Here is a 27,368-nt window from a genome sequence, read left to right as displayed (position 1 = left end):
TTCAGTATTCAGGAGTATAACTCATCTGATATTTGCACATGCAAAAAAACCCATTTGTTGAGATAGAAAGGGAAGACAACAAAAAACCCAGTGCTACACTTGGCTCCAATTTCACAACAAGAAAATGGATTACATTCTTACCCTAGAAATCTCTGCTAGATGGGTATTCATGTCTTGGTCACTCACTGGCACCATCTGACGAATACCTTTGTAGTAACTGCAAGAGATTAAAAAAGATTTTCAGTTAGGTAAAATAAACTGTCTCTTTGGTAATTCTGCCATTATTTCAAACATGCTTCCTTACTAACACAGGAGATACTTTAACACAACCAACCAATGATTCTTCAGTAATCCTGCCTTCCAACATTAGTACTTTTGCAGTAGAGGCAAATCATACCTGATTGTACAGGAATGCAGCACAGGAAAAAAATCCATAATTGCAGATAGTAATTGTTTTAGGTCTTAAAACTGACAAGAGTTTTGTTCTGTGGCAGATCTTCCATGATGTTAACAGAATTTCCAATTAGTAAATGAATAAAGTCAGAGACAGAATAGAAAAAAAAATGTTTCTGAAAATGTTGTCAGGATTTCATCTCTGCTGAGTTATGGAAGTGCAGCATTTGTTAGATAGATTGTGTGGGTAGCAACTATGACTGCAGCAAACAGCATCATTTTCTCCTGAATAAATGTATTCATCTGTCTGTACAGACAAGAATGCACTGGATCATAACAGAGCTCCATTTCAGCTCTGCCAGTGCCACCACCAAGGGGATCTTTAAATATTTGGGTGTAAAATTTTTAATATTTGACAGCTGACTTCTATAACAGCATTCCTTTTCCCTCTTACACAGGTTTAAAATCCTAACAACTGAATAACCATGAAAAGAATTGATACTTACTCTTCCACCATTTTCTTATAGTTAGAGATTTCTTTCGCATAAAGTAATTATTACTTGGAGAATCCTGAAAAATTTAGAAAACAGAAAAACGTATTTATTTAGGAACATTTCTAGGAAGCAAAAGGAGTCAAGAATATAGATCAATCCATTATATTCACATACACTTGAGCTTTACAGATATTAACATTTGGATACTTATTAACATTGGTGGGATTATTTCATAAAAAGATGATGTTTACACATGGCATTACTGCTGAGTTTTACAAATTTATCAATGCAAGGTGATAATAAATTATTGGTGGGCCTGAAATAATCAGTTCTTTTTATGCTTTTTATTAAAAAAAAGCTTTTACAAAAAACATGCTTTTTACAAAAGCAGTAGCTGTTTTCTCCTTCTTTAATAGTATTAATTGGCAGACTACACAGAAGTACTGACAGTTCACCAACCTGTTAAGTGGTGAAGTGTTAACTTCATTATAAAACTGAAAAGAAATGATCAAGGCTGTATCTCCTCAGAGAATGGGTATTGTCTGTGAGGATGCCCTTTGTCTCGTCAGGCATGGGCACAGTCAGGATGTAGAATGCAAATCACTTACTCTGCTTAATTTGTGCTCTGTTCTTGTGCAAGCATCCATGAAAGTCTGTGCAATGACTGACGGAAGCATCCACTACTTCATGAACGTGAACATCGAAGATGAAATGGGGATTTTTCAGTATGTTTACCCAGAATCTAAGAGGCAGGCTGCAAAACAATGAAAAAAAAAAATAAATAAGCCTTTTTACACAATAAATATTCTACAACAAGAAAATCACGTGAAATTAACTATAGGTTTACATTTTGATATCCTGACAACAGTGATGTTAATTTATATTTCAACATTTATACAAGCTTGTCTGGGTTCCATGCCTAAAAACTAACTCTTTACATCTCTCAGAAAAACTCATATGAGAAGGATCTGGAGTGCCCCAAAGAGCAAGGAAGGATGTATGTGTGGTCAGAGAAACCATCAAGTAGTGTGTATTAGATTTTGTGATTTGACAGGTAAAACTAGTCCCATTTGCCTCTTGCTTTCTTTTTTGTGAGGAAAGATAAAAAATAAAGCATGGCAAATCTGTCAGTGACATTCCCATAGGTAAATTGGTGTCATTTTTTTGCCTGTTCTAGACTTACAGGGAATTTTTTCATCACACAAACATATTATCTCAATTAAAATGATTCTGAGGATTACAAATGAAATTTCCCTTGATTTGTGGTAAGAGTGCTAGTATATACCTGAGAATTACACTCATATCTCTGCAAGAAAAATATGCCTCTGTTCATATTGTACCTGTTTGTTTTCCAGATGTGAATGGTATCTTCATCCTTGATGTCATGTTTTTCTGCTTGCTCATCAAGAAAGTCAAAGAAGTACTTCACAGCTGGTGGCACCACATGGTTGGAGTTCAGCACACTATGAAAGAAGTCATCTACAAACTGCTGAAGTGTCCCCTAAAAGCAAATTTTAAAAAATCAGTTATATTCATGTTACAAGCTGAACTCAGCATCTTTCATTTGTCTGGACATAATCCAGTTACCATCACTGATGGCCTTTATCCTAAAGGGTGGATATCCCTAAAGGGATAAGGATGACAAAAAGCAAACAATTTTTTAGAGTTTGTAAACTGCCAACACAGTAAAGACCTTCTAGAGCACAGTTTTATGTTCTAGACTCAAAGGTTGTGACTTCACCAGAGATTCTATGGCTTGCACAGAAAGGTGTGCCTTCTGCATGACAGAAGAAGCAGAAATTGCTTGCTACATTTACCCTTCAGGGTCATTGTGCACATAAAATAATTTTTAGCCACTTTTTAATGGTTTTGCAGCTTCCCACGTCCAGTTTCTCTGACATCAGAGCACTGCAGTTTTTAGGCAGAGAGGAAGAAGTGAGAACTTGCCCTTTTTGTTTAAGGGCAAGCACATGGGTCTTATCAGACACCCAGTCTGATTCAGCTTCAGGAGGTCCATGGAGCCCAAGGAGTGAAGTGTCCGGAAGGCCTCTGTTCTTGGATTCTGGGATCTGCCTAGATCTTAACAATGACAACCTGAGAGACTGTTCCCTTGTTTTAGAGAGGACCCTGTTGAGTCACATGGAGTTCATCCTCAATTAACTGATTTTCCTACAACACCTTTGAAGGGCTGTGTCCTCTTTCCAACCATGACTCCGGCTGACAGCCTCCCAACAGGGAAGGGACCCAGATGGCAAGGATCTCCAAGATATTCTACTGTCAGCCAGAGCACACAAGTCCCAGGGTTGAAGGGGTAGCTGTGATCTCAGCTGTAACATCTCACCAACATTTTATGAATCAGTAAAGCTCCAGACTAGTAATAATCTATAAAATGGCTATTGGGAATATAAAGCGGTGGCTTAATTAACAGAAAAAAGGGATGCAAGTATCTTTTGGCTCTTCATCCTGAGTCTATGTCACCTATCCAAAGACTTTCCTTCATATCCACTTCCACACTTTGAGAAGTGGCCTTAGCTGGAGCCAGACTGACTTCATTTTCACAAAAGGAGCCTGGCTTTGTGGTCATTAAATACATTATTCTAAATTCTTTCTCCAAGGATAAATGTTTTAAAAAATACTTTGCTCATTATCAATTTTGCAGTAGAGGCATTAAAAATACTCTAAAAGGATTACTATGACTTGAAAACTTTTTTTTTTGGGGGGGGGGGGTTCACTGCAACACTGGTCACATACAAGAACAAGGAAATATAAGGCTCTGTAGGAGTTATAAAGTATTCAGTTCAAAAGAAACCCCAAATCTAAACAGGTGGCACAGAGCAGAACATCCATCTTTGTCTTGCAAGGAAAATCCTTATTTAACCATCACATAATCATGGTTCTCAGCTTTGATCAGGAGCTGTACTTTATCTCTTTCCCAGTGATGTTCCTCAGGGCATATTAATCACTTGAAGCCTTGAGCACTTGTATGTACATGACACATTCCAAATCGCAGCTGAACGCACGACTAATATTTGCATCTATTTCCTCAGTTGTATCTCAAAATCTGTAGAAGTAAGGTGTAACTATAGCAAATCTGAGACCTACCTTCACAGAAAGAAGTCTGGTCAGGTAGATTTCTGTAATAGCTTTGGTCCTCTCTTTTTCTTTCACACTGCCTCGCTTCGATTTACCTTCATCCATTTCATCCACTGGCCGGACGAGATGCCAGACTTTATTTTCATCTTCCAGGAGTGCATGCCCTAGAAACAATAATTGCAGTAATTATAAAAAACACCCAGCCCCAAAACAGCAACACAAAAGTAATCATATACATTATACATGATCCCTATCCTCAACATACCTGTCCTCTTGCCAAGGGGATCCAGATTACTCTGTTCCTGTCCAACATATACCACTCAAGTATTAAATGTTCAGTGGCACAGAGCTGAAAAAGCTTGTATTTGTCAAGACTAAAGGGACAGGAAAGAATCACACAACAGGAAAACTCCTGTTTGGTCACTGTCCTGGCTCAAGCCAGGATGGGATAATTTTTGCAGTAGCCAGGAGGGGTCATGGCTGGGACACGGAGGTTGTTCTATATCAGCTCATGTCATTGTCACAGGTGGGGAGAAGGGAGGCTCCTCTGGGAGAAGGAGTTCCTTCCAGTGGAGTAAGTGTGGAGGGAGCACTGGGGTAGTGCCAGTTTCAAGCTGGAGAGAGCAGAGGGAGCAGTCAGGTACTGGCTGTTGTTGGGATTTCCATGGTGAGCAATAACATTCTTTTCTTGTATCCACTGTCAATAGTTTTCTCATCTCATTGCTGTTCCCAGTAAATTGTTGTTTTCTCATCCCATGATTTCTACTTTTGTGTCTCCCATTGTCCTCTCCATCCCACTGTAGGGGAGGGGGAGGAGGAAGTGAGTAAGCAGTGCGTGGCTTGGTGTAGTAGAGGAGTAAATTGGAGGATACCATTGTGTCATGTAAACACAGTATGTGCATGTTTGGAGGTTCACATAGTAAAGTTCTTTACCTCTTTGTGAATTCTCAAAGACATGGTCAAGTTATAGAATCCTACCTAGGTCTGATCCCATAACCACCACAGAAATACCAATGGCAGCCTACTCCTGGTACAACCTTTTTTCTAGGTAACACCATCACAATTCACATCTTTCCCAGTTGCTGAGGTCAAAGTACGGTGTCTCAGTTCAAACCTTCCTTTTATCAACATTTGGTAAGCACTACCTGACTTTTTAGCTGAGTGGAGGACAAATACTTCACTGTGATGACATGAACTCCAGCAGCCAGAAGTAATGACTGAAGCACATTCATACCCATTATAATAAGATTTTTTAAAAGATTGTTTGTCAGTATTCATAGTTTAAAGCAAAGGGGGAGACTCACATCAAGTCTGTTACAATAAAGCAGAAAGAGGAGGAAGCACTTGGGTGATAATGACAGCTCATCTGGTTACAGAGCCTCACTGTCCCACCTGGGGCTTGTCCTACCTGGTCCCAGGGCTTGGACCAATGCTCACACAGTGGATAAAAGCAGTTTTGCATTTCAGCATCAACATTATTGCTCAAACTCCATGCCTAAGGATCTTCTGTTACAGACAGTTTAAAAGAGATTATACAAGTGTTTAACTTGCCATTAATATTCCTTGAAATTATTCTGTGTCACTTTCAAATTTCCTGGTTTTGTTTGTTCTTCCTTTAAATCCTGAACTTTTGCATCTACTTGGCATAGTCCCTAAAATCAATGGCACTTTTCCAGTGGAAGTTATTGAATCACTACATTTAAAATCATTGACATCTTAAAAATATAGAAGTTCTTTTTCCCATAAAAATTGTGATTCAGCCCCACTGTACAAATTATTTTGCATTCTGCTAAGTTTTGTGCCTTAATTTACACCTCTAACGTGACAGAATCCCAGTTACAGCAAAAAATAGTAGGTTTTAATTGCATTAACTTTGACCATAATAGTTTATTAACTAAGTTCCACAACAGCTATATTGAATTTCCCAGCTTGCATGTACAATCAAGATTTACTTCACAGGGGAAAATAACATTTAAGAGTAATCTGGCTAAGCCAACACTTTTGCTTGAATCTATATATATTCTCATGAAAAGCATTAGTTATGCAGCCTCCTGGGACATGTACTTCTTTTTAACAAGGTAGGGAAGAAATGTAAATCCCACATTAAATCACATTGTCCTTCGAGAGTCCTTAATTCAACTCGGAAGTTCATGTGAATGGAGCCAGAAAAAAACAAAAGCTATCACTTTATTTTGAAGCAGTTGTGATTTCACAATAGATGCCATTGATGGCAATCATCTGCCAGTGCAGTAAGAACCACTGCTGGGCATGAAGCATGGAATTTCTTTTGCAATCCCTTTTTTTACTTTTGGAAATTAACAGATCAAATCACACAGTTAGACCAGAAACTATATTCCAGCCTTATGTCAGTTGTTTGATACATTGCTTCCTCCTTTGCATCAAAGGAATTTATGCTTCTTTGCCCTCCTGATGGAATTTGGTCCAGTTTAGCTTTGGACAGAAGAGGAAACAGCTAAAGGGGTTTCCACTGAGATTACTGGCTCTTACATGAGTTTGTTCTGTGTTTGTTTAGCAACAGCAGAATTGGCTACTAGTGGAATAGTAGTTATTTATTTCCTAGGAAAGTGAGGATTGGGAGACTACAGCTCAACCAGATGAACTTCTGCAACCCAAGATCTCACTTCATTGCTATAAATAGCAGGAAGAAAGATAGAAAAGTTCAGAACATGGACCAACAAAACATGTTAGCAAGATGGTTGCTAAGAGAAAATAACAATTCTATGAGATAGTTTTTTCCTCAATGCGGAAGTAGGAAATGGCGAAAGTAAAAGATAGGGGGAAATACTTCATTTTTATCTCCTTAGTCATACTAAGCATCAAGCTGTAAGCAGGAGGAAGATTGTGTCCAGGGGATCAAATGCTTCTCCCTGAGCTCTTTGTCTTGGCCCTTAGGCCATATAATTATTGGGGTGTTGGGGGGAGTGTAAATGGCAAAAATAGACTGTACTTACTATTATAGTGGTAGGAGCCATGATGTAATCATCAGGCAATGCAGCCCCTTTCCCCCTGTGTGACCTGCAGCAAATTATTTTCCTTCCAGTCTCCCTACCATGAATACTGCTCCATGGAGATGAAGAAAAGGCTGCCCTAATAGATCTGCTAATTAGTATTTCTGATCTGCAACTTGTGTCTTTTTATTCAGAAAAAAAAGGACTCCTCTCGACAAAAAAAAAAAACAAACCCAAACCCATCCCAAAATAAACAAAACAAAAAAAGAATACAAGCAAAAAAAAAACCCCACCAAAAACCCCAAAACTATATATCAGGAGACAATAATCCAAAGAACACAATATTTTGTTTGGTTTATGGTTCAGTACAGAAATACTAGTATGAAATCACTGGAACCATTCTCCTCCTTGATACAAATTAGTAACTGCATTTATTGTCTCCAGAAGCAAAAGATGCTGCATTTAATTTGTCACAATCTCCAGTTTCCAGTGTCTCCCTGTTAGAAGCTCTCAATGAAAGCAGCACAGAAGCAATGCCAGGTTTTAGAGCAACATCTCTGAACATTTTACATTTTCGGTCGGTGCAAAGCCTCCTACTTGGCTGACAGTCAATGGCTTCAGCTGACACTTCTCAATGCAAAAGGTGCAAGTTAATGAACTGAATAAAAGGAAATCCACTTTGTCACAAGCCTCATCATAGTCAGGATAGGATTGCTGTTTATTCAGACCCTGTAAATCCCTGTGCCATATAAATGTGGTGTGGGAGGGGAAGCCTCTGATCTCTCTCTCCCTTTTCTACACAGCGTCTCACAAATCATGGTCACAGCAGGCTCTCACTTTGTAGCAGCTTTATAACATTTTAGAGCTTCCAACAGAAGAAGTTGGCACCACATAGCTCTGAGGACCTCACAGTGCTGAAGAAAGAAGGGCAGCTTGGCATGAAACACTGGCATCTCAAATTTGTACACTACCATGGTGCAAGACAGGTGTGGAGAAGAAACATGGTGGAAGCTGTTTGCACTTGATACTTTGAGATCTGAACTGTCTGCAGACTTTCTCTCACGTACAAGAGCTCTTGTGTGACAGCCCCATCCCCTGAAGTCTGCTTTTCCTTTACAATTTAGTTTGCCACACAGATAAATAAGGAATTCACCTTGGAGTACAAGATTGTGCTTGTTCAAAGAGCTCCATCATACTGAATCACATTGAATGATATAACTGCAGAGAAGGAGAAAAGGCAGAAAACCAAACATGTGATCTGGTCTCTACTGCCTGCCACAAGGGAAGAGAGGTGAGGAGGATGAAGACTGGCAGTCCAGAACAGAAGGCTGACCACTATCCCATATCATGAGAGCAAAGCAAGGTAAGGGCATCACCAGGCTGCATTCACACTCCACTCCACTGCTTTAGAGGTGAGGTGACTATAGCCCAGGCACCAGTGCAACCAAACTGAACAGGGGACTAGGAATCAGCACCTCACCTGGCTGCACTCCACTGCCTTCTGTATTAAACTGGATGGCTTTTTAACTTAACACTGGGTTGGCACCTGCTGTGACAGAACAGTCACTGCTTGATGCCAGGCACTTGGAGTAAAAGTGGTGAGGATAGCAGCAGTGTAGACATGACCATTAGAAGACTCTTTTCTCAAAAGAAAGAATCCAGGAGGACACAGTAAAATAAACAGTAAGTAATTCCGCCCGTCTTAATTTCCTGTCCAACACTCAAAGGGAAGTCTGAACTTTCTGCTAAATAGCCATATATGTCAGAGCTATCAGCTGAGAACCATCTTTTGAAAAATGTACATTTCTGGCATATTATTTCCAACCTGTTAAATGCCCAGCCCTCAAAAGGTATTAAATCGAAGATCAGTAAATCTGTTTAAAGGAATGAAACTATTAGGTGAAGTAATGGCCTTTGCAATCAGTGCTAGACAGAAAAGCATATCAAATGAGTTCATGGGAGGAAGAATGATCTCAACAATTACTGTTCCATAAATCTAACTTCTACCTCACATAAAATAACTGAATAAGGATAAAGTAACCCCAGAGAAACTGAACATCTGAAGTCAGTAAAAGAAATACATGTGACAAGGAACATATATTCACAAGTAAATATTGCCATAAAAATCTGAGTGCATTCGAGGCTGTAATGGATATTGTGCCTCAAGATATTTGAAATGTAGAAAATTGGTCTAGACAGAACACTAACATATAAAAGTAAAAGCTTTTAAGATGGGTTGCAAGCTAACAGGTTGTCTTCTGTGCTGCAGAGTCCAGCATACTGTAGCAGACAGCAATACAAGAATTACGCAGCAGATGCATTAGTGATGTGAAAGAGAAGAAACATTACAAGGAAATTCCTGATGCTCACTTACAGAGGATTGAAAACCTCAAAAAGAGCAAAGGAATTGTGAAAAACAGTGCATCTAAAGAGACAAACTGCATGGAATGATCAAAGCCAACTAAAAAGCCCTGGGGAAAAAACGAGTTAGCGTAGCTGCTGAAACATCCCTAAAAAGGAAGGGAGACACAAAATCTGAAGATGAGTTTGCAAGGCAACACAGTTGTAAGAAATGCTACAAAAAATTACATCAGATTCATTATCTGATCATTATGACAGAGAGGGAAGCTAGCCTCCACTGTGGTTCATCTAGAACATCTAATTCTCAGTCTAATAAGAAGTGAAAGAAATTCGAAGAGGAACATGAGTAAAAGCTGAAGAAAGGAGAAAAAGAGATAAAGCTTCGGGACCATGAAATGTACACTTTGACTATAGATGTAGTGTGATTAAAAACATATGGAAGGGAAATGTTTAATAAGAGTGCTTTCTAGTTAGTGGGGTATGGAATCACAAGCAATTATGGTTAAAGTCCTAGGGTTTAAGACTTTTATCATGAGGGCAAAGAAAACCATTGCAAGTGTACAGTGGGTAACACACAACAAATCAACAATATATGGTGGGGATTATCTAGCTCCATGGAAGTGGCTTGATAATCAAAATCCAGAACAGCAGCATCAATCTGTGGGTTTTGACTTCAATCATTTTGGGAAGCAACAAGACTTACTTTCCCCTGGGACATCTTGCTGATTATCCTCTGGCTGCTGGGAGATTCCCATTTTTGATAAGATGAGCGTGGCACCATCTCGACCTTTGAAAAATACACCACACAGAGTTATCTTCAAATGAACCATCACTACTGAACCTCCTCCTTAAACTGGAAACGGGGTTTTGTAATTGGTTGCAGAGATCTATGACAAATGCTAAACTTTCCAAGGCTTCTGGGCACCTGTCTCTGCAATTCAGAACAGACACCCTCCACTCTGAGAGATTCCCATCAACACCTCCTCTGAGTTACTTAAATATTGGGAGCATCTTCAAGGCTTAAGTGGTCTCTCAACCTGCTGTGGGTGCCCTTTGGACAAAAATGGGGTTGTCACAAGAATCAGACCTGTGGTGCTTTCTTATGGAAAACTAACCATCTTTTCTCTTTTCCAGTCAGGATTTAACTGTTGTTAAAAAGCAATAAATAGCTATAAAAAGAAAGAAAAGTGGATTGCAAGTGCATGGTAGAGTGCACAGTATGAAACCTAAAAACAGCCAGTTACAACAATGTCAACATATGCTCTCCTGATTGGGCTTTTTGAACAAACCAGACCAACTCAAACCTATTTAGCAGCACAGCATGGACCAAGACATTCTCAGGGGTAGGAAGTTTTGGGGAAAAGAAAGATGAATATGAGACCTAGCAGAAAGTTCAATGTTCAAAATGGAATTTAGATTTGGATACTTCAGTGTTGAAGAAACCAAGGTGCTGGAATTTAGGTTTTGTGTATTTATATGAAATGCTTATTAGGCAGAAGGTCTAGACACAGCCGTTCAGAGTCCAGACCTTTTACTGACTAGACCCAGACCCGTGTTTTTCTTTTGATTCTTTACTGTAGAATCACAGAATGGTTTGGGCTGAAAGGGACCTTCAAGATTTCCAACTCCCCTGCCATGGGCAGGGGCACCTTCCACTAGACCAGATTTCTCAGAGCCCCTTCCAGCCTGGCCTTGAACACTCTGGCCAGGGATGAGGTATCCACAACTTTTCTGGGCAACCTGTATGTGTGCCCTGAAATTCTGCTATAAAGAAATAAAAATTTTATTTATTACAAGAAAACAGATAACAGGTCTGTTAAAACAACGTTTTGGATACTCCTTACATTATAATGCATCAGTGTGTTGATACGTTCCATCTGCCATCTCTCTGGGATGTTAAATCCAAGTCTGAGAGGATCTGTGCAGTCGAACCCTGGACGCCATTCTAACAGGTAATTAAAGAGAGAAAAAAAACACTTTTTAACCATATGAAAAATAACCAGTCCAAGAACATCTTACAGACCCACTGACGACATTGTGGAACATCAAAAGAAGTAATGTACCCCACGGTCCAGTGTGTGTTTTTTATTGTTTATAGTTTGGTCCTTGTTACAGAAGTTTGCATGAACTATTCCTAACCATGCATATGACTTCTGGTTATCTTCCATAAAAATTTAAATTCCTTCTCATAGAATTCAATAAATATATATCATAAGATCTGCTATTGATCCAAAGAAGAGTAGGATTTCATGGAACAGAAAAGACATTTTTAGGGGATTTACTAGGATTTTCTGAAATGCGAGCATTCCATCTTCTATTATCAGGTGAATGGAGTAATGAAAATATTGAAAAAAATATTACTTGGAGTTTTTATTCTGAGTTTGTTAGGCCTTTTAAGGACCACTATTTTTTTTTTTTTTTTTTTTTTTGTCAAGAAGAGAACAGCTATTTTGAAAGCCTTCAAGGGAAATGATTTTCAGAGACTAAGTGGTACATCATTTCCTAAAAGTGCAGCTCCTCTAAGTTATAATTCTTTTGAATAACCATCATAAAGGCAACTAAAAATCAGTACCAGTTTCTGAAATTGCATCATTACTTCTCCATCAGTTAATTATCCATGCTGTCATTATCACATTAATTAGTACCTGAGATACTGACTCTGTCAGACATGAATTCATTTGTGCCAACAGTCATTAATGGCTCTTGCAATGCTGATGACAGTATAACAAAACTTTAAGGTTCAAGAAAAACTAACTCAGTAAGAAAACATTAATTTTTAAGGCATATTCAGATTGCTGCAAAATGCTCTGTTTTTGCATTCAGCTGAACATGAATTCGGCTTTAAAAAAAAAACCAAACCGACCCAAACCAAACCATAACCAAGCAATAAAATCCTTTTACAGACATTTTTTTCCCAAAACACCAAGTCACACAACAGGTCTCACCTGTTCAATATAACATCACAAGTAACTACGTACCAAGAACTACACTGTCAGCTTTTGGCCACTGAGAACACGGCAGATTTCGATAGACTTGGTCTATTATCTTCTCCTTTACTTGTGATATGGTATCACAGTTCAGCACTTTCACAGGTATGGAATCATTTCCTCCTTCTTGTACATATACATTAACTGTCTGTGAAGAAAAGAATGTACAGGGTGATTAGGGCAAATCAGTGCTGAATTACCTCTGAATCTGTTTTTCTGGGTGATTTAAATGCAAACAGTGTCTGAAATTCACCATTCAAGGATTATTGCACAGCAACACATATTTGCAATGGGAGTATGGAGTCTTTGAAAGATTATTTGAAGATTTTTTTGCTGTTATGCAGCCAACCAGTTATCATAAATTCTAGTTAATTTCCCCCACTATGACAAGACAGAAAAGATACACAACAGGTTTAGTCATGTCTAATATGCTAATATTATTAAGTCTTGGGAGTTTATTAAAGAAACACACAAGAACAAAGCAGTTGGACCACTGACTCATTACATGTTTCCCATTGAACCTGATAATCCTAAACATAAAAAGGCCAAGTATTGCAGTGCCCAAATTTCACGAGTTCCCAATCATAATTTGAACTGTTGAACTCCTAGAACATTATGTACTTTTTGCCTTAATATTTGCTTTCTTCATGGCTGTGGTTTTAAAGATGAGCAGACTACTTCTGTACATATGGTAATTTAACATGTCTCAACTGCTGAGCAGTGAGTTGTTCAGCTCTCCAAACTTTACCTCCTGTTACCAGCTGTTCATTTAATACACAAACACATACACATATGTATGTACATATAAAAGTAATTTCTATCATCTTACGTGTTTGAAAACCTCATTTACAGCCTACTGTTGTCATAATAACTCTAATAGCTCCAGGGAATACACCTAAGTAGCTTATGCTACTTCTAAAATGTTACTGTTTTCTGATAGTATTGACGTGGTTTTTTTAATGTTAAAGAGAATTTCTTGAAAGCCTGTAATTTGCTAAATCTAGAGTGGTTTTTTTTGAAAGTAGCTTTGCCATGGAAGTGTCAGTGTCAATACAGACAAAAGAAAATAAGAAAAACCATGGCCAGAATACCTCTCCAGATAGAAAAAATAAATCAAAAACCCCAAATACATCCTATGAAAAGTCTCTTTCATTGACTAGCTGAATCAGTACTACAGCTCAGAGCTCTTGTGGATCTTTTGCCAGTCAGGTAACTTAGGAGGCTGGGCACATGTGAAGCACTGCAGCTCTCACATACATATGGTCCTGCCAACCATAATGCCTGAATTTATCACATCAGACCTCAGAAATAAACTTGCATGGCTGATATTTTGAAACAGTGAAGAAAAGCTATGCCATACGGCACTCAAATTAAACATGATTGCACTGTCCCTTGACAGAACATTCAAGCTAATGATGAGATTTCACCTTCCTTTTCCTATTAGCTTTATGGTAATTAGACATGATTTTTGCTCCTGGTTCAGTATGCAGCATGTCAGTGTAACCAGTGATGCAAAACAGATTCATCTTTTAAATAAGAACAATTAGAGAGCAGACGACTGCTCTCTGCTGTACTTATCCACCTTGTCTCACTTTCAGGCAGGAGTGAAGGAATTAATTCATGTTTTAACCTACATTGATGCACAAATGCTCCCTAACTGTTCAGAGTTACCACAACATCATCATCTTGTCAAAGATCCCCAAAACTAATGGCAATAGTACTCCCTCCATAATCTTTTATCATTCATATATCACATCCACATACATCTCCTTTTATCATACATATATGCACATCCACATACATCTCATTAACTTCCACGCATGCACATACATAAAATAATATTTGTTTGATGGGAAATCTGTAAGTCTGGACCAAATACTGCTACTGTGCAATGTTACAATGTTTATTATCTAGCTAATATGCATATTGTGCCCCCATCTGATTACATACACGAATTTTCTGTCTTCACACTGATTCATTTAGCTTAACTGCAGGGTTTTTATTTTTTAATGAAAAAAACCAGACCGAATAAAGAATTATTGCCATTAAGATTTTCATGATGTGCAGTGCATACTTACACAAAAGAAATTATTTTCTGTTTTCCATGCACAACAGAAATTATAGCCAGCATTGCCAATCTGTGTTTTCTGTGGGGGGCACTTATAAAGACAGTAACTCAACTAATCCCAAAAATATCACTTGAACTTAAAATTTCTTCTTGCCCAACACATTCTTCATCCAGGCACTCACAGTCTGGTGACTCCATGAGTGCAAATCCTGCAGTAATCTTCTCTCATTAACATCCTTTCAGAATACATAAAATGGTGATTCCCTCCCCACCCCAACCTGGGACTTAATAAAGCTTTTTTATTAAATTTCTTTTCCATGCTGCATATATGTCATTGCATCTTTCTCAGCTGAAGACAATTACAAATGACTCCTAACATGTCAATAAAAAAGAAATTAGAAAGGAAAAAAATCATGGATTGGTCTCTGAAGGACAGTCTGTGCATCTTTGATATTCACTATCCTGTACGTACCCTGAAGAAAACCAACAAGACTGTCAGAAAGAGTAAAACTAGATTTTACACTCCCTGAAGAGCTAAAGAGTGGGCTGCTTGAGTTTTTCCAATAGAACGGTGAATCTGTGTTCTGGAGTATGTTTGAAAAGTGGTGGAAATTTCTGACAGTGAACAGAATTAAGTTAAAGCAGAATTCATAATTCCAGAAAAGAACTGAACCATGCCACTGCTGATCAGATACAGAGGGGTCTGATTTCAGAGGGGGAATTCCCTTGCCAGGAATGTCCATATTTCATCTCACTTGAAGTAACTATCACAGGTCTCCAGAACTGGCTGTAGAGGCACTGTAGGGAATTATTTCCCTGAGAGGAAATAAAAAACTTTCAATGCCAACTGGGCTGCCCATGTTCAGGGATCTGGACTCACAGAGAAAAAAAAAATGTAGACAGAGGTTCATAAAGTGCTCTGGAGAGTGTGGAGCCATCTCACAGGAGCACAATCTGGTATATTAATTAAACTATTTCTAAAATGATGTTCAATATGCTGATTAGCAGCAATTGCAAGGGAGAAAACTTGAAGTTCAGGCATAATGGCAGTGCACGAATTCTACCAAAATCAATTGCCAATGAATTTAGATGGGAAAAGGGGAGGAGCCAAACCACTGATCCTGACCACTTTTTGGACCTACTGGAAATTACGAAAGGAATTTATTGAAATGGATTCTGCACTGGCAGAATTTTATTTTAGAAGACACTTTATAATTCTGTTCCTCCTGGGAGACTTGTTTTGGTCAAACTATCCTGCCCAGATATTCTGTGACCAGAATTTCTATGCAGCACACAGTAGTCTAGAAAACTGTGTACAGATGTAACACTATAGGAACTGATTGTAAAATAAAAAAAAAATTATTTTATGATCTATTAATCATGCTTTGCTTACCAACTGTGTGTATTCTACATCATCTCCCAGTAAGCCTGTGTCATTCAGTGTATACTTTGCTTTCTTCAGTACAGCATCCACTGGGCCTTTTTCTACCTGGTGTTTGATAGCCTTGAACAATTTATAAAGAGGCTCCCCGGCATTGTCCTATGGAAAGGAAAGGAAATGAAATAAAGCAAAATCAAAAGACATGCTCAGTGCAGTGTTTTTAAGTATTACTGATTAAAAAAAAACCCACAGGCAACAGACTTTAACTCTTACCTTGAGGTACTGATATAAACAAATAGACATCCAGTTAGACAACATTCTCTCAACAACTGTTTCAGATCTGGAAAAAAAAAACAACAACAAACCTGAATATAGTAAGGGCACTTAATGACAAGGTTTTTTAAAAAAAAAACCCACTCCTTGCTTGAAATATAGTATTTTTACATGCTTAACTGCATTCAGTCTCCTAATGCAATGATTTCCCTATAGAGTCTTGAAAGCATATACTTGCTTTAGGATAAGTGCTTTGTATTGCTCATGATTCCTGAGTTTGCAGCTGGAAAGCACACATCCTTTATTCAAAATCTTAAATTGGTTCTACGCTGGGAGAGGTAAAAAATTAACCCAGTTGTGCAGTAACTGGGAAACAACCTACAGATTACAAAGCTACAACATACACAGAGCAAGATCTATTGAAATGTATTGGGAATCACAGCTGGGTTAAAACACTAGAGCAAGCCCTCACTGAATGCACAGTGCAGCTGATTGTGTGTGCTCATTGTGGAGGTGATGTGTGGTATAAATGCTAGATCTTTTGGAATGAAGCTAGATTAAGGAGCAAATGAAATGCTCAGTGTGGTATTCTGCTGTCAGGTAGGTGTTTCTACCCTGCAGTATTTGAAGAAGCACTACTGTCCAGCATCCCACCAGTGCCTTCACAGTGCTCCTGGTGGCCTTGTCTTGCTAATATGCCTGGGCCAAGCTATTTCTGACTTTTACTGGCGTTTCACCCCGGTCACAACGCAAAAGAAACACATTTACAGAAAGCCAGAGACACACAGAAAAATATGACAATCATCCAAACCTTCTTAGCATCAGCTTTGGGTTTTTGGCCACAACATACTGCTCCATCAGTTCTAAGAACAGCGTCCTCATGATGTCAGTGTAGTATTCCAGTTTTCCATGTAAAGCAACAGTCAGCAGAGATGCAAAGTACACTTTAGCTCGAGCAGAGAACTCCCTTTGGATTTCCAGCGTGTGAATAAACTGAAAAAGAAAACAAATGTAAAATCAAGTCAATGGCAGGTTCCTGAAGAACCTTGGCACTTGTCTGCACTCAGAAGACAAGCAATATTATTTTAATATTAAATCTCCTAAGCGCTGAATCAAAAAGTTTTCAGAAGTTTAAAAGAACTTCTTGAAAGAAAATGTTGCCTAAATTTTGGTTTTAGATACACAGTGTACTGGACTGAACTGAGGAATGCTCATATACTTAACTAAAATTTTATGTAAAAAGGATGTTTTAATTAAATGTAAAATAGTGTTCTGTGAGGATTTTAAAAGAGAAAATCAACTCCCCTCTCCCCCAAATTCCCAGTCCTTTCACATCAAATTACAAAGACACTAATGTAAGTACACCTGGAAATGTGCTCTCATCTGCCATAAACTCTAATTCTACCATTAACTAGCTCAGCACTGGATTCTCATTAAAAAAAAAAAAAAAAAAAAAAAAAAAAAAAGGCTAGAAGCCTAAATCTATATTTAGGTGTCTGACAATGAGCTTCAGTTTTTGAGAGTGAGCAATTATAGGTCTCTTCAGAGCAGCTATGAGCACTCATCAGTCTTGATGAATAGGCCACTTGAGGAGCCTCTACCTTCACTGGGGCAGAGCTCCTGGTAGATGGCTGTCTGCAGGAGACTCCCATGAGGAGCCAGGGTGGAATCAGCACTCTCTGATCACATTTCTTAAAAGGCTAAAGCAAACCTGTAACGCCAGTTTTTATGCCAGGTTGGGAAATACCTGCTTTTTACAGCCACTGCCATGTTGACTGGCACAGTACATGACCTGGCACAGAAATATGAGATCCAACAGGAATCTCTGGCTGTGATGCCACATATCTGCAGTGGTTACTGTGAAATCAGAACTATATGAAAATCACTTATTTTAATCAAATTTGTTCAGTTGTGCTTGCACACCTGAGCACATATACACAGATATGCCCAGCTAAGAGCCAAGGTGAATCTACTTCAGTACTCACATTAATGAGAAAGGATTTGCTGTTGAGGAGGTTGGAGAACTGGTACAAAGCCTGCTCCACGGTCTGGCGCCTGGCCTCAGGAATGTCCAACTTCCCTGTAATCATCACGTCCTTCTCTCCATCTTTGGAGGGCAAGAAGAAGACTCTGTCCGTGTATGTTTTGTAGTCTAGCACTGGAATTCCAGCTTCATTGATGTCATTTGTCTGATCCTCCATCTCTATCATTAGATCTGCAACATGCAACGCAGTTTAGTGCTTCAGTTTAACAATTCTGCAGGTTTTTTTAGGCAATACAAGCTCTTTCAGTGACTTGTAATAGTGAAAAAGCAACTCAGCAGTGAAAACTTACATTTTCTCTTGCTATTTTTAACAATCATCCTATTAACTATAACCACAGCTAATCCTATGGTGCCATGAGGATAACTGCCTTTAGCACTGATGGTTTCCTTGTTGCCTGTCTGTAAAAGGGCCTTTACAGCATCTGTGTGAGTTCATACAGATGAATGTAGGATTACAGTACAGAGCTAGAAAAAGATAATGCAATATTTTTCAGTTTGGTTTTATTTTTCTTTTTTTCCCAATCCATATTCTATATCCTCTGAGTCTAGTCAGTGCAGAAAGTTCTTTTAAAAACACAGCAATCCAGGAAAGAGAGGTTTCAAGTGTAAAGCAAGCTAATTTAATAGGAAAGGAGGGGATGGCAGAAAGGAGGAAGGTTAAATGACTCACTGAAATGGATGGAAATATTTCTGTGGGACTCAAAAGCCTGAAGTTTTTAAAGGGGACAAAAATTAGAGAATTATCCTTTGGAGCAGCTACTCTAGCTGAAGGCTTTCCAATTACCCAATATTGCTGATTGACTGGAGGACCATGTTAATTAATATAGTGACCTATCGTCTCAGGAGTTTTATTGCTCTTATTCATTCATTTGCCCCTTTATTTTATAGCATTCATCAAAGCTGAGGGATGAAGAATCTTCTGGTTTCCCTCTGTGTGGTATTAATACTTCCTTCCTGCTGTCCTTTTCCTTGGCTATCTTTGTTCCTGTGTATTTTAGTGAGTTTGCACGTTGTGCTGTTGGAATTACAGCTTCACTGTATGGAACCAGAATGTGTTTTGACTTCAGTGTTTCATTTAACTGTAAGTCTAGGTGGATTTACTTTAGGAGCTGGATTATTACTCCTTGGACATGCATTCCACTCCCCCAGTGTTTGTACTTTGTGGAACAGAGACGAAAGAATCAACCCAACAGGTAGAAATATGTAACTGGACTCTTGCCCCAGCAAGAGAAAAAATCTACCTTCTTTCACAAATGAGTATGAAGTGCCCTGGGAGAGGTGGAGAGAGAACCTTGATGGATCCTCTCACAGTTCAAAATGCAGTTTGAAATGAAGCCCATTTGGGATTGATTCTAACATTTGCTTCTAGTTTGTGTCCAGAACCTGGAAGGAGTTGGTTTTCCAGAGAAAGCAATCTGGTACAAGTAAAGAACATCCTGTCCCAGAAATGCCAGAGAAAACAAGACTGAAGGAAGCTTCCAGCATGGCTGAAATCTCTGAGATACCCTGAGCTTCTTAAATTAATGTCAAACTCTAACCTGAAATTGCTGTTTTATTCAATCTTGCTTTTTAGTCACTGTCAATATGAAATAGCTTTTTCTCTTTAGCAATAAAGCATGTGGGTATTTTTTTAATAGAGATTATTTCAACACGATCCAACAGCAAGTATAATTCAGATAATGAGGTGACATTTCATGGTAATCATTTAGGCCAATATTTGCAATGTTTGCACTCAGAGGCCTAATTTAAGCATTGCAATGTTCAACATGTAAAAATGCTGAGCCTTCACACATCCTGCTGCCTTCCCTGGGATGATGCTTCTACATTTACACAGAACAACTAGCTAGCTCCTCTAATCAAGCTTAAGATTTTCCCAGAGTGAACAGGGTAAAATGCTATTTTTTCCTGTGAGCTTACCAAATGCTTTCTATGCTGGTGGCTACAAATAAATTTTGCAGCTCAGCCCTGAAAAAGAGTTTTTAATGTGCATACATTGCACACACAGTCATTGTGCTAAATATTAAGTGCACTGTTAGTCACTATAAAACTTTCTTATCTTTGTGTTAAATGGCCAATCACATTAATGGATATAAGTAACCCCAATCTCAATCAGTTTCTACTCCTAGTTTCTAACTCTGTTCTTTCCTTAGACTAAAAGAATAAATTTCTTTTAATAGCCTCAGCTACCTATTTTATTTTATTTACTTCTCTCATACATAATAGCAAAATATCTCTTCTATGTCAATGTCAGTAATGAAGACTACTAAGATATATTGATTATTTATTCCCAGAAGACAGTTTTAGTGAGCTAGCACCATTCCTCCAGCATGTCTTGATTGCTGAAGAGGACCCACAGCAGAGCAAATATCTGTAATACCTGTGAATTCCTTCTTGCACCGGTCTCTGACACTCTCCTCCAGGCCTTCAAGTTGTGATTTTATTTTTTCGTACTCTCGTTCTGCTTGTTGGCTCTTGCGCCTGTATGGAACAGAAGTAAGATTTTTACAAAGTTACAAAATGCAAAAGCAAAGAATTTGTAACAGCTCTGAGAGAAAAGCCCGAAGACCAGAAGAAATTGTCATGGCTTTGATTTTTTTTTTAAATACAGCAAAAAGAGGATGGAGGAGAAAAACAGCAACAGTGGCTGAAATCTTCATTCCACGTAAAGCAGCTTGGCACTATCACAGGCTGGTTGCCTCAAAGCACACTTGGGTCAGTAATTTAAAATCCAGTAAGATGTAGCTACGAATGCTTTCAATCACATATCAAGTACAGGAACTCAGTTTGTATGCCCTGAACAAGGATTACTTGCAATGTGTCCTGTACTGGCTGTAATCCACCCAGGAGTGTGTCTGGGATCAAACTCAGGAGGTTTGATGGAGGTTCCCAAGGACTGTACAGCACGTGCTTCAGCTCTGCTGATATGCACCAGAAGAGTGAAATCCACTCCTTCCTGAGGCACAGTATGAGGCCCTCATTACTAACCTTAAAATTGGACTAAATAGGTTTTAAGTGAAATATGGACATATATTCTGGCCCTTTATGAAGCATGAATTCCGACATTAATCATGAAGTTTGTGTGTGGGTAATGTAGCTGGAAGGATAAAAACGAGCCCTTAGTCAAAGCCATCCAGCTCAGACCTGCAGCGCTGACTGAGGAAGCAAAAATGGTAATGGATATTTATAAAGAGTAAGTTATCACCTTCATGAGTGCCACTTCAGCTGCCATTTCAAAAGGGTATGTGTGCAGCTCAGTCTGCAACTGTTTGCTTGGGAAGCCTGGGAGCAATCATGTTTATATATAAAGGAGGGACTGGGCTGACTGACACCAAGGAATTTGGCATATGTGAGAGGAATAAATTGGTGCTCATACATATCTCCAGCTGCAACTCCTTTTCTTAACTCTGCAGCTCATAAAAAAGATGAAGATAGTTTCTGTGGACTGAGCTGAAAACAATCAGGTAGTACCTTGAAAGCTTTAGGGAAACAAACCCACCTAATTAGAAGAACTTACCTGTAACAGATGATAGAAATGCCAATGATTACTATCATAGGAATAAGTACCAGTGGCAAAATAAGATTCAGTGGGATATCAGTCACACGGTTATCATATTCCACCCTTCCAAGGATCCATTCCCGGAGTCCAAATTTTACCTAATTAGATAAAAACAGATATTTATCTCAACAAGTGCAAACGTAAGGTGGTCCACTTCTCAGTTGCACTCTAAATTCTTAGTAATTTTCACAAGTGAATTTCTAGCTCAAACTGCCAACAAAGGAAATACTTCTGAATATTTTAAACTGAATTTGGGTCACTAGCACTTTATTCCATGAAGCAATTTAATTTTGCTCAGCTGAGGAAGAAAAATCCCCAGTCTGTCAGGCTAGAGTTCTACATCTCTATATAATGAAGGTAGAAGGCATTTGGCAGCCTTGAGACTGCTCTTTACGTGTGACACCTTTTATGCAGTAGGCAGAAAGAACTGCAGAGAGTTTCTTCACAGTACTACAACAACTTTGGAGAACAAATGACTTCAGCCAAGAGGCACTGTAACAGTGTTATTGATACACCAAACGAAACTCTACAGAAAAGGTAACGTACAATGAATTCAGGAAGGTTATTGATGGTGTCCCTCTTCTGCCTTTTCTTTGGTTGAGGCTGTACTTCTGGTGGCTCACAGTACAAGTCCGTCTCAGTTAGAGTCTTTATATTGCAAGGCTCATCACCCACAAAAGCCTGGGCCTCATCTATCGTCATGGCTTTGTTCAGGTTACTGCCCTAGACAGAAAAGAAAAGGCTGAGTTATCATCACAAAGTCTTGGGGGACAAGAAATCCTGAATTGCAGCTTCCCGTTTGGATCACTTGTAGAAGGAGATACGATTTGCACTGCGGGCTACAGAACAGCAGAGGGATGGGGAATTAGGTGATTCCTCTCCCTCCTTTCCTGGTTGAGATGAGATGTCCCTTCCAGGTCCTGTGAGAGTTCTCTATTGAAAGAGGGCATCTCCAGATGCAAATGCCAGACTCAGCAGGAGGGGGCATCCTCAGTAAACCCAAAGCAGGGCTAAAAAGAGAGGAACTCTCTCTGAGAAACGTGTGCGGAGGAAAGGGGAGCTGTCAGTGTTCATCATCTAGCAGAGGTAAGGGACTCTACCAAGAATTTGAGGTATGACACCAAACATCTGTTAAGGATTTGGCAGAGGAATGGAAAAATTCCATACATGCTTCAAGGACAAAATGAGCAAGCACCAACTTCTGACAAATTTACCTTTGCATTAATAAGTTTGTTGACTTGTTTTTTGATGCCATCGGTGAAGTTTTCAAAAGTTGGGTCTGCAACGTAGGCAAAGGAGTGGCTCTCATTTTTTACAACCAATTGATAATGATCCATTAGAATAACAGTGGTAATGTTATAGTTTTCTGGGTCTTCCAGTATTGGTGGGGAAGAAAAAACCACCGTGGTTTCATTAAGTCTTGTAACAACCATTCCATGAAACTGTAAGAAACAAGACAAGAAGAAGAATATGCACATTTTCGAGTCAGATTCCTTTCTGTACATAACTGTTGATAACTTTAGATCATAGAAATAAAACCACTGAATTTATACCCTCTCCATACAGCAGAAATACCAATACTTCTTTTACTATGAAAAAAAAAAGTATTTTTGAAAAAGAAATTGAAATAAATTTGTTGATGGGAATAAATCATTGATTCACTATATTCTAGCAGTTTCCATTGCCTCCAATTTCTATGGCCCTTTACCACTGGGCTGATGCCATCAAGTTCCTCTCAGATTAGGAAGTTAACACATCACCCTTAATCCTGATCATCTTCTGTACCTTTGAGTAGCTTGGGTCAATTCTTTTCTGCTTACACCACATAATGGCTCCCTGAACTTCAATACAATTATTAAGTGAAATTTTAGAATAAAATTTACTAGTTTCACTCAACTACCCAAGGTAACAACTCAGTTCACCCATCCTCCATCCCCAAGTCAACAAATGTTTTTACCCTGACACTTTGAGTCATTCAGTAACATCAACCACAGGCAACGACCCTAACAGGAGCCCTCAATATTTATTCCGTCACCATCTCTGTTTCCCACTTCATGACTCAGTACAACCTGATAGCTTCTCCCCAACGTTTCTGCTGTTGTTGTGTAAGTGAAAGCAAACCAAAAGATTAGAAAAGCTGAGTGACCTGCAAAGCCTTAATGGAGAATGTGTGCTATAGGTATTGCTGACTCAAGCTAACAGGTTGTGTATACCTAAGAGGAGGTGTAAGAAATGTTGATAAACATTGTCAAGAAGCTAAATAGACTTTCAGATTGTCCTGGGAGTCAAGATTATCAAGATAATTACCTTTTAAAGTTTATGTGAGCAGTTTTCCTTTTTAAAAATCTTTAGGGATAGGGTTCTAATGGACCCCAATCCAGCTGGCTTTGGCATACTCTAAAAGTTGAATCATGCATATAATACCAAACATGCACATTACTGACTCTTTATGGATCACAAGACAGTCTTACACTAAAGAGTCAGCCTTAGAAAGTGTCTTGTAATGTTCGTACTGGGAGATCACTTTTAGGTCTAAATGATGTCATTAAATTGTGATCTTCACTAGAAGAGGGGAAATTGAGACTATTTGGTAATGTAAGTTCTTCTTAACAGCAGATGCAAGAAGGGTTTTTTTAATGTTTATTTTCACAACTTTTTGTAACTTTCTGGTGAACTTTTTACAGGTGGAATATGCATGAAACAAGAGAGAAGACTTGGTTCATTGAGATGTGAGGAAATAAAAGACACTGACTGTGCAAAGCTGAGTAGTCTGCACTGTCTAGATTTAGATCCTGCTTCAGGCAAATTGCTAATGCTTGCAGGGGGAGAAGAAGGAGAAAGACAAAGAAAAAACAAACACTTCCAAATTCTGAAATACAGCTTTTATCTTTATCCATATTGAATGAAATTAATTTTAAAGCAGAAGATTGCAAAGTAGAATGTAAGGCAAGGTGGTAGGAAAGTCAAGATCTTCTTCCACAGGAAAACCCTGAAGAGACTCAGGGTTCAAACTTTATTTCAGTCCAAGCCCAGTGAAGTCCAGTGGGAAAGTTTATCTGCCCTTTTTGAACAGATTATATGTTGTGCATCCAGTGTTATGCCTTTGGTGGAAAAAGAAAGAAAATTACCTTTTTTTGATTCATCCTCCCTGCTTCTGGCCGCTCTGCATATACCACCACTGAGAAAGTCTGGATGAGCTCAAAACCAGTTCCAGTTACTGTAATATTTCTCCCTCCACTGCAAGGCAGAATCAAAAATGAAGTCAAGTCATTGCAGACTACCACAGCTATACACTGCTTCATCCTGCTCTGCTATTGCTTCCACTGAAAATAACCTGTGTATGCCTACATGACAATTAGATATCTGACAAAAAGGACTTTTCTTAAAGTGTTGATGATGAAAGCATTTAAAAAACCAATGTCAAAACTCTATTTAAAACAGCAGAATTGAAAAAAAAAGTACAAATTGCTTTGCCAGGATTTTTGGCTGCACATTGATGCCAATCTTTGTGTGCTTTATTTCTCCAATGTTATTATTAAAATCACTTTGCCCACAATACACACATAGAGACAAAGGTGAGAGTGTATTTGCCACAGGTCTGTAGGGACCTGGCTTCTCTATTCCTTTTTATTTGCAGCAGATTGTTTAAAAAATAATACATTCACATAAGGAGAAGAATGAATCCAAGTTGCCACTGGGAATTAAAGTCATTGAAGTGACACGGATTTAGAGGGATAGTAAACCTCAAAGCAATCCATAAAAATAGGCTTTAGTTTATATAGAAGAAAAAAAAGTCATTTAAATTTCATGGGGTAAATCACTATTGATCTACCAAAGAAAAATTCCAGGCCCCAAAGTCACCCAACCAAAAATGAAAAGGAAACATTAAAAACAAATCCTATTTTATACAAGTTATTACTCAATATTCAAGGAGACAGGTACTAATATCTCCAAGAGAAGTCACAGCCAAATTTGTTTTTAATGTTCTGTTTGCCAGATCATGATGTTACATTTTTTACATTGGCCTTTGAAAAGGGATGAAAATTTGCAAGTAAACAGAATACTTTCAAACATCAGTTGCAGTTAGGACCACAAACTCTACATTCCTAAATGTGTGCATTGAGAGAGTACAGGAGTTCATTCCGAAAATTCCTATATTTAATATTTTTATTACATATTCCAGATATTTTAAACCAGCTGTGAACAAAGTTAACAAACATTTCATTACCTGCTGAAGCTATTTACTGGCAGGAATTTGGTGACAGTAGGATTCTCACTGTATGTAAATGGCTGTGGTACAGTGATTCTCGTGCCCCCATAGTTCATTGTGACTAGAACAGCTTCAACCTTGTTATTGCGTCCTGTAATGCAGACAATCTCATCTCCAAATTCAGTACTAGATTGAAAGGAAACAAAAAAGAAAAAAAAGAGGAAACATCTTCTGTTACTGACATTATGGAGTTTTGTATTCTTTTACTGTATACACCAGAACAACAAAACCAGGGCTCTGTTTTTGCTGGGTGCCAAGTAGTTATAAAGGAGATAGCACTTGTCAGATCACTTAAGCTTTTCAAATAAAGAGATACAGGATATAACAAAGAGTGAACAAACACAGGGACAATGCAATGTCAGCACACTTAGTGTCCTTCCCTTTTTTTTTTTTTTCTTTTTTTTTTGAGAAGAAGACCAGGGCAGCAATTAATAAAAGGAAAAAGAAGGGAGGAGAACAAAGCATGGGAGACTAGAAAATTAATACTTTATACAGAACCACTGAGGACATGCTGAGTGAAAGCATGGGTGGGTTTGAAGCAGCCAGTCTAGTAGAGAAAGTGGAGAAATCTTTGGACATCTAAATTCTCCCACTTAAGGTGTTTTTATAGCTGCTCCTTCCACTGAAGCCTCTGAGTGAGTTTCTGTCTGAATGTTACAGAACTCCATTGCATGGGAGGACTCATAAAGATACAGAAAATGGATTTGTTTAATTGATAAAGGGCAGAAAAGGTTGGTGCTTTTTAGGACACAGCTCTGTATTGTTACATACACATTGCAAGGCTGGCTGCCAACTGAAACTTGAACATCCTTCTTGGAACCAGTGGCCAGATTTATACCAGAGATGGTAAGTTTGGTTCCTCCTGCTTGTGGACCACTTTCGGGTCTTATTTGAGAAGGACGAGGTTCCTGCAAAGAGAAGATGGTCAAACTAAGTGATAAAATGAATATAAAATTCATACCAATATTATTTAGTTTAAGAGGTGATACAAGTTTAATATTACTGCTTGAAAAAGAATAAAATTATAGCAATGACAGACAAATTTTCTAAAATAAAACAAAACTTTTTATTATTCATGTTGAAAGAAGTAACAGATAATGTGAATGCCCTTTCTTTCTTTATTGTATTTTATGAGGCTTTATACAAGTTTCAATTCCCTATCACAAAATGTAGACTTAGCTGCCATTAAGTTTGTGAGAGCTTCCTGTTGGATTTCCTGGTTTCATACTTATTTTAAGATTTCTCTTTTCTTTATGGCTGAGTCTACCTTCATCTTTCCTTACCCTTTCCTATATTCTGTGTCAGCTACAGGAGAAAAAGAACAAGGTTTTTAAAACTTGGACAAAACCAGAAGGAATATAAAACTTCCCTTTATCTCATAAGGCTCTCAATATCTGTGGCAAAACTATTAACCTCTTGTTGAGCAACAAAGTTGCAAAGAGAGAAAATCAGAAAATGCTCAAATTGTCCTAATGTACC

General features: G+C 38.4%; 1 protein-coding gene across 1 annotated transcript in view; it reads right to left on the bottom strand.

The window, feature by feature from the left end:
- Positions 1 to 27,368, bottom strand: part of LOC136361252 (plexin-B2-like) — a 171,039-nt gene that overhangs the window by 1,424 nt on the left and 142,247 nt on the right. Inside the window, 23 exon segments of the mRNA XM_066319029.1 lie at positions 142 to 217; positions 900 to 948; positions 951 to 963; positions 1,496 to 1,556; positions 1,558 to 1,641; positions 2,228 to 2,388; positions 3,990 to 4,144; positions 10,014 to 10,091; positions 11,148 to 11,183; positions 11,186 to 11,243; positions 11,245 to 11,255; positions 12,289 to 12,445; positions 15,759 to 15,905; positions 16,020 to 16,086; positions 16,831 to 17,012; positions 18,005 to 18,234; positions 20,441 to 20,541; positions 21,578 to 21,717; positions 22,166 to 22,342; positions 22,834 to 23,061; positions 24,748 to 24,856; positions 25,848 to 26,015; positions 26,661 to 26,797. Of these exon segments, the coding sequence (XP_066175126.1) occupies positions 142 to 217; positions 900 to 948; positions 951 to 963; positions 1,496 to 1,556; positions 1,558 to 1,641; positions 2,228 to 2,388; positions 3,990 to 4,144; positions 10,014 to 10,091; positions 11,148 to 11,183; positions 11,186 to 11,243; positions 11,245 to 11,255; positions 12,289 to 12,445; positions 15,759 to 15,905; positions 16,020 to 16,086; positions 16,831 to 17,012; positions 18,005 to 18,234; positions 20,441 to 20,541; positions 21,578 to 21,717; positions 22,166 to 22,342; positions 22,834 to 23,061; positions 24,748 to 24,856; positions 25,848 to 26,015; positions 26,661 to 26,797 (2,625 nt within the window).

Source organism: Sylvia atricapilla, chromosome 5, assembly GCF_009819655.1.
Source record: "Sylvia atricapilla isolate bSylAtr1 chromosome 5, bSylAtr1.pri, whole genome shotgun sequence".
NCBI lineage: Eukaryota > Metazoa > Chordata > Aves > Passeriformes > Sylviidae > Sylvia > Sylvia atricapilla.
This window is presented reverse-complemented; position numbering and strand designations above follow the sequence as displayed.